The following is an 8123-nucleotide window of genomic DNA, read 5'->3' as shown; positions in this document are numbered from 1 at the left end:
TCAATTTCTATAGTGGATTTATAATTTTTAGTTCAACTTTTTTGCAATTCTCTATACCGGCGATGATGAGACATATTATCAGCCGACGAGAGGGAAGAAAAAGAGGTGGAGGTGCTGTTGTCGTGGTCTCTGCTATTCAGTTGGGAACCACTGTCTAATTGGACCATTGTGATAGACAGGTGTCAAACAAACAAACGTCTGTACAAAACAAACCTGGGCAAAAAGTTCGAGCTAAACTGCTACGTCGAAATAGTTCATGGCAAAAAATGGAAAATTCGAGCAATCTCAAAGGGGAGCGGTGGTGAAGTGGTTCGAAATCGAAAAGTCGGTTGTTCGAGGCCCACCATGATCCGCGCTCGTTGCTTGAGGGTGAGGCAACATTATCCAGCCCAGAAAAATAACCAAAAAATTGCATGTAGTTCTTAAACAGGGGCACAACAGTGGATAAATGGTCTTAATCTCCAGGAAAAAAAATCAGTTCTTAATTAACAAAATGTTAGGCATGTGTTTAGTTCATTAGTGATTACGGGAGCTTTATGGACCCATCTATCACAAAGGTAGCAACTATGATGTGACTGGTGTGACAGGAGTATGGGGACATCCAGTTGGGAGACACTGTCCGAGAATGTGAAGAAAGGAAGGGAGGCTATCGAAGCTGTGTCAGATTCCACGCCACTCACGACACTACTGCATTCACACACACAGATATGCTCAAAAAGTTAATAGTATTGATCAGGTGAAATCAAATTTAACGTAGTTAAGTTCAAAAAATTTAAAAAGTTATCGAACACAAAAGGGAGACTTCTAAAAACTGCTAAAAGACTTGTAATATAATTGATTGAACTATATCATATTCCATCTTCTTAATTTCAGGAAGTTTATACGATCAAGCTCGAGACATAAGAAATCAAAATGACTGAGGAAATGAACTCAAATTATTTTTGTGGTGACTGAAAAAGTTGAATCTACTTTTGAAACTAGACTTTTATTTTAATTTTTAAAACTCTTTGAACATTCCTGCACATAGACGCGTCTGCGCCTTCAGCGAGCCCCTTGGGTCCTGATCTGTCCAACGAAGCCCATTGCTCACTCAGAGACAGCTCACTGGATCTAAACAGAACTCAATCAGTGGTGCATCCCAAAACCGAAAATCAAGCCGATGAGGTTATTGTACTGGAGGAGACGATAAGCATGGTGCGCCTTTTGGCATGCATTAATTGATTTGATAAGCAGGGCAACCACAAAAATTGACTTTAAAACGTCAGTTATAGCGCTATCGAATTGACCTTAAAATTGCCTTAAATTGACTTCAAAATATGACCAAAAAACATTCATGTAGAAATATCGAGTTCAACGAGAATTTAATACCCATCCCCCATAATTCACATCGGGAGTATTAAGATTTCCGATTATCAAAGAAGCTTCGCACGAGGCATGTCGCAATCGTAAATGGTCAAATACGTTGCTTACTGGCACACGTATTTCTCAGAAATAATAATAATAATAAATAATTGTAGTTACTGCGGGTAGATCGCAGAGGAGCTATCAGTAGGACTTAACAGTCCTGTCGAGGATAGTCCATTTGTATTATCTCCCCACATTCCAGACATTGTTATTTTGCTGAGCAAAGCTGTTTTTTTACGACTCAAGGCCGTTTTTTTTGCATCTAGAATTTTTACGTGGTACCACTATTGCAGCCAAATTTTGGTCAGGTTGTGGTAGACCTGAAGCTGGAGGTCAGGTGAGAGCTTGTCCTCACACACTATCATTGCCATGGCATAGGATCGAATACACGATCTGACGATTTCAAAGTGAACGCCTTACCACTGTGCTAAGTGCCTTGAAATATTTGAAAAGCATCAAATGTGAACTTTCATTTCTCAGAAATTTAAGTATTAGGTAGAAAATTCCTGAGAAAGTCCAAAAATTGACCTTATACATAGCAGAAATAGCATTTATTGCAGTTACGTGGTGAAATTGACAAAATTGACCGAATAGCAGTAATAGCAGTTATGGTTGCCTATTGACAAGGTATTCATTCAGATGAAAAACAATTTAGCCTAAATGCTCAATTTACGTATAAAAACCTTTGCTTGTATTCGAAAACTTTATTTTTACCAAAATTGCAAAGCCAGTTGTTTAAGAAAATTTTTTTAAAAAAGGAACTTCTTTTACATGGGCGTTGTAGGAGACACAAGCTAAAAAAAAACTGGTCAGGCCTATGACTCATTGTATAGCTCAAAATGGGGATGGATATAACTTTGAATGAAATTAACAATAACAGACAGGGGCGGATCTAGGATGTTCTCGAGCGAGGAGGGGGGGCGGTTTTTAAAAAAAAATTTGACAAAATAATTGCGGTTTTTCTTGGCGAGCGCTTCCACTCAAAATGAGTATATATTGGCGCAAAATGCGCCTTTAGAAAAATTTTAGGGTCTATCTGCCAAAAAATGGATTTCTTAAAAAAACCAAGGGGGGACCTTTTGCGTCGGCAGGGGGTCGAATCACTGAGGGGAGGGGGCGTCAGCCCCCCCCCCCCCCACCTAAATCCGCCCCTGATAACAGACAGTAATCGACTTGGCGATTCAATAAACAGTAAACTGTATTTTTAAACGAAATAGATTAGGATCTGAGCAAAATTGTTTGCAAAATTTAGATAATAATTATCTTGCGGTTTAAGTTGCCATTAATGACTCAATTTTCTTAATTCAAAACCTAATTTTTGACCAAGCTTTTTTTTGACGGCGTTTTTCTCCGCAGATGACAGCTGAAAAACATTGATTGATAGTCTAAATCATCAAATAAACCGAGTGATGAAAAAATTTTCACGCCAAAAAAGTTTGCTAGATGTGATATTCTATTTAAAAACAATTTTGGTCCTTTAGATTTGTTCTTTACATCATTTTGCTTGTAAAGATTAAATATAACTACTAAAAAATCATTTGTCAAAAAAAAGATTGCTAGAATTTGGGCAAAAAAATGGAACGTGTTATCTCAAAACTTGAAGATTAAAAAGACAAAGTATACACCCGAAAACAAAAAATATATATTTGGTAAAGCTACATGAACAAGTACCCGAATACAAAAAAAAGACAATGGTTTTCTGTCAATTAGCTAGCCATGTCAAGTCAGGCTGGATTGCAGTAAATTCATATGATGATTTATAAATTTATTAATCATAAAACTTTAACTTTGAAAAAAGTGTGTCTGACAAACTGAAAAGGAGCACACAAACACGTAACCAGTTGCTGCCCAAGTACAGCATTATCATTCAACTACATGTCATTGCAAAAACAGAACTCGAAAAATCTAACAATAACTATCATTTTATCAAGGTACTTGGTAATGATTTTTGAACAAAGAGAGGCCTTGGATGAAAAGGGGCTGGTTGTTAATTTATTCTTTTTTTGTGATTTACAGTAAATGCAACGAATTGAACGAAGTAATTCAATCTAAAACCGCTCGTGTTGACGTCTGAAATCAATTTTTCATCCATTTGAGAAACCAATCACTCAAGAAACGCTATACAAATATTCTAATTGTCCTATAACAACAGTTTTTTTGACCGTTTAAGGTCCCTGATATTGCGAACATTGTTCTAAAAACATCTGAAAAACATGATGACCTTAAAAACTATTATCTTTGAAAAAAGTTTTGAGCTCATGAATTGTGTTTCAGTATTATCTAGAAGCCATTGATTTTGTGAATTTTTTGAAAAAACTTACTCGTCTTAAAAACTTTATACTAGCTCAAAGAGCCATTTTCGCTGGAACAGATTGACGGTGTTTTCGCGACGTATGATTTGTTGGTGGCTCAAGCATTTCCTTAACTGAGAGGCAAATTACGCCCAGATTACTTTTCGATAATACTCGATGGTTACTCGACAATACTGAAACAATTTTCATGAGCTCAAAAACTATTTTCAAAGAAAATAGTTTTCGAGCTCATCATGTTTTTCAGCCGTCATCTGCATATTAGGTTTCGATAAATTAGGTTTCGATTTAAAAATTAATGACAACTTAAACAAATATCAAATAATCATTTTAGCTTGCCGTTTTTCAATTCAGGATTTATTGTTATTTAAGCAAACGCGAGGTTTTTGTTGTATGTAGATTCTATGGAAAATCTGGCACGTTTGTGCCTATTTTCACAAAATTTTGAGAAAGTTTTGTCATATTGATAGCAATATCTAATGACAAAGAAGTACGAGCTAGTATTTAGAATAGCTAGCTAGCTGAAATTTGTTAAAAATTCAACAGCCCCTTAATTCCAAGGACCAAGTAATTTCAAAAAAAAAAATTTTCAGATTTTTTCAAATATTCCAGCCTCACATTATGTTAAGTACAGGTGATTTAGTTGCTGTTTAGCGTCAACAACCTTTAAGCTTCATATAGCTTGCCTAAATTGAAACTGGAACATTTCTGAGCCGAAATACATTGCCGCTCACGGAATAAATGTATCGGGCGTTACTTGTCCCAAAATAGCCAAATTGGCAACTTTCAAACCAACGTAATTTTACCAAAAACAATCATAGGTAAAATATCAATTTATTGAGCCCAGGGCGTCGATATCTCTGAGATGAAAAAACGTAGCGGGTTGTTAAAAATTTGAAATTTCTCTGAATAAAAAACACACAGAGCAAAAGTTTTCCATTTTTTCTTCGAAAGTTGGAACAAAAACAATGGGGGGGAGGCACAAAAATAGTTTTCAACTTTTCTTTGAATTTCCTTGATAAAACAAAAACGTTTGGCTATTTTTGTAGACTTGAATTGCCATTTGATTTCCTTAGAAAGGTGCAGTTAAAACATGTCAATCATTCGTACTGTATTTTTCGACGATAAAACTTATTTCGCTTAAACTCGAGCATAGCGTAAGTTCAAAAAATCCTTGAAAAGAAACTAACTGGTTTGAGAACTTAGAGCATTTGGTTTATATATATGATATTGAACTCTGTAAAAGTCGAGAGCTTTCTTGAGTAATTTGGTGTTTATCTTTTTTTTAGATTCAGGTATTGTAATCTGAAAAAGTTGTTTTGAACAGAAACACTACCTTTTCTCTCTACTTTTTTTGTTCATGCGCTTCCTGTCTTTAACTGTTGTCGTCTTTCCCCGCTGAATTTCTCGGTGACCTTGAATCATTACTCCTCTTTCGCCATTCCTTGTAAAGTGACCTCCTACGTTCTCATCATGTTCTTCTAAGCCGAAGGTGTCTGCCGCCGACACTGAAAGTGAGCCGACACTTCTACTTTCCAGTGGGCGACTGTCTGACGGACATAGCGTGCTGATTGTGTTTTCCCCTCCGCTCTGATTGGTCCGCATTTCATCCAATCCGAACAACTGAAGTCTTCTTCTGAACTCATCTAACTCCTCGATCGATTCCTCTTGATGACTTCTGTTGTCTTTTTCTAACCTAAATTCCGGAAACTCGGTGTATTGTTTCATAAAAAGAACATTTTATCCATTAAATTCAGAAATGCTTAATCACGGTAATTTAGATAGAGCTTAAAAACTGTTCGCAGAATCGTGTCGAGGGGAAAGGGCCGACCCTCTCACTTCTGAGCTAATTTTTTCAGAAAGGTTCATATCCTTTTTGCCTATGTACTGGAAAATTATTTATTATGATGTTTATATTATATGAGACGTCGCCCCTTTTCTTATTTTGAAGATTTCGCACTTCGGATTTCGTTTACAATTTTGTGTCTATTACAAGTTTTTAGTCGCGGAATGAGATGCAGTGTGACTTTTAAAGTCTGGGAATAAGTCGCGGACCTCGTAACGGGAGGGTGCCGTCAAAATTTTACTGTGGTCAATTTCAAGTCGAGTTAATACAAAAAACAGCCCTAAACAACCATTCGCTCACCGTAACTCACTTGACCTCTCGCTCTTTCCATCCTGGTCGATGTAGTTGTAGTAATTATTCCACGAATGATTATCACCCATGGACCTATATCGAGAAGGGTTGCCTTTCTCAATCAGTCTTCTTCTAGGAACTTCTTGCTGGACCTTTTTAGGTCCAGAATTCAGCTGTTGCTGGCAAGGATTGAGATAGTTCATTCGTCCAATTGAGCTGCTTCTCACAGGTGGCCGTTTTTCTTCACTCTTTTTATCGTTGTACTCGAGAGAATTGAGTAATTCTGTCATCTCTCGTTCAATTGCGTCAAACTCGTTCATCAAGCCTACGTCAAACTTAGCCGAATCCAATTGTGGCGATGAGAAGCGGCAATCCATTCTGAGGTTTATCAGTATTTGATGTGGTTCGACTCTCAAAATTAAGTTATTGCTGGGATTTGGAAATTCATTTTTTGATTAGTTGTGCCTGGCCAATATAGAATTCAATTGTAAAGTCAACTGCAGCTACTTTTAATAATGGTTTGTCTTTATTTGGCCTATTAGTAGTGGGTGGTGTTCACTTTCACGACATTTAATGCGACCCCAAACAAGGTAACATGACAAGACCAATTGAGCTGATCCATTATACAGTAAATTAACACAATAACATTACATTAACACAGTGATTCTGTCAATGGTGAACTGTAATTTTGCAAATAGAAACTAGCGAATCGTTTAAGACTGAAGTTGTTTACTTTAAGGTCAGATACTACAAGGATGAAGAGGCGAAGAGCGGATAACGGAAGCAGCAGCTATTCCGTCCATCTTCACATTTTCAGACTTGTAATGTGAGATGTCAGTTGGTTCTCTGTATGGTTCAAGAGCATGCAGTCAGCTACCATTCATTCAAAAAATTGCGTCAACAAAAAACTGAGTTTAAAAAGAAGCTGGAATTATTTTAATTTGAATTTCAAATTTTGATGTCGACAAACATTTGAGGTACATTTTCCTTAATCATTTGAACTACAAACTTATCATTGATGCTATACGGATTATTCTAGTAGCATCCATCCACGTCACCTAGAATACACTAGTTTCCAGCATTATGATTCAATTATGTGATCTAATTTTGAGAAACATCAAAAATATCAGTTTTGGACCGTATAAAAGACAAGACCCCAAAATTAATCATAAAATAGAAAAAAATTGTCAAAATTTCAAATTAACAGAAAAGTATTCCCACGACAAAGTGCTTGACATAATTATTGACTGTCTCGACCCAAGTTTTAATATGATGAGTAGATTGCAAAAAGACTTGACCTTTTTACGAGGTCGCCGAGATAAAAGCTGGTTAAATCCAACAATTAGCGGCTCAGATTGAGCCAAAAGTAAAAATGTATTTTTCGCAATTATTAACTCGGCTGGATCAATTAATCGAGTAAGAGACGCATTTGAGGGTTTCTGTTGGGCAAAAACGTCTGCATGAAGCAAACCTATCTTTGCGATTTTTACACAGAAGCAAAGCGGAGCTTCGCATCAATTGTGATACAAAAAATTATAACAGTGATTTTCAGCAATTGAAAAAAAAATTTGACAAAAAAGTTATTTAAATTTCAAAAAAAAGAAAAAAATACCTGAAACAAAATTACCTGCACCTTTAAAAATTTTACAAAGAGCTTTCAAAATCCAAAAAAGAAACCGAACTTTTCTGCGGTATCTAAGCCGACAAAAATTAGCAGACACGAAATTCTAGAATGTTTGAAAAATTTCAGTTTCGACAAACAACAAGTCCCGAACAAAATCGAATTTTTGGGATTTGTCGTCTCAAGAATGGGTGTTACCACTGCACTAAATGTAGAGAACACTCCATGAATTTATAATGAAAACAACTTTCAAAAATTTCAACGCAAAAAAAGGCTAGTAAGCCGATATAAAAGAAGCCGTAACCTATTCATCCGAAAAAAAAATAAACTTCAACAAACCGATTGGTAAAAAAGCAACCAACTCAAAAAGTGAGGAGAGGAACGTAAAAAGTGTTTTTTTTTCCGTAAGAAGAAATACAATAAGCCACTAGAGATGAGTCCAGATGAGATGAGTCCTGTGAACAAAGATATTTATCTAGTATCTGATTGCAATATCCTAGCTTTTTGCGAGGGCAATGAACATCATGAAAAAAAAAAATTAAAAAAATAATCAAAGCTTCCCAGAACCCAATTAATTGCCCAGAAGGGCAAAACACTGAGTTTTTTAAATTTGAGTAAAAAACTCCCCAAATTTAGGCAATTTGGTCCGCTA

General features: G+C 36.1%; 1 protein-coding gene across 1 annotated transcript; it reads right to left on the bottom strand.

Moving 5' to 3' along the window:
• Positions 1-32: 32 nt before the first annotated feature.
• LOC134854775 (uncharacterized) lies at positions 33-6394 on the bottom strand. Its single transcript, XM_063871132.1, has 5 exons — positions 5860-6394; positions 5050-5409; positions 1023-1110; positions 566-692; positions 33-154 (listed from the first exon to the last, which is right to left on the bottom strand). Exons 1-5 carry the CDS (start codon positions 6225-6227, stop codon positions 33-35), a joined length of 1065 nt encoding a protein of 354 aa, XP_063727202.1. The 5' UTR covers positions 6228-6394.
• Positions 6395-8123: the final 1729 nt, after the last annotated feature.

Source organism: Symsagittifera roscoffensis, chromosome 9, assembly GCF_963678635.1.
Source record: "Symsagittifera roscoffensis chromosome 9, txSymRosc1.1, whole genome shotgun sequence".
Lineage (NCBI taxonomy): Eukaryota > Metazoa > Xenacoelomorpha > Acoela > Convolutidae > Symsagittifera > Symsagittifera roscoffensis.
The sequence above is the reverse complement of the archived record's forward strand: the minus strand, read 5'-3'. Positions and strand labels throughout refer to the sequence as shown.

What these genes read in the sequence shown, in the direction of transcription:
- LOC134854775 (XM_063871132.1), bottom strand. Translation starts at nt 6,227, where the DNA reads ATGGATTGCCGCTTCTCATCGCCACAATTGGATTCGGCTAAGTTTGAC. An exon ending in GAGAGGTCAAGTGAGTTACG is followed by an intron (nt 5,410 to 5,859) that starts GTGAGCGAATGG and finishes TCCGGAATTTAG; the next exon opens with GTTAGAAAAAGACAACAGAA. An exon ending in GTCACACCAGTCACATCATA is followed by an intron (nt 155 to 565) that starts GTTGCTACCTTT and finishes TGGTCCAATTAG; the next exon opens with ACAGTGGTTCCCAACTGAAT.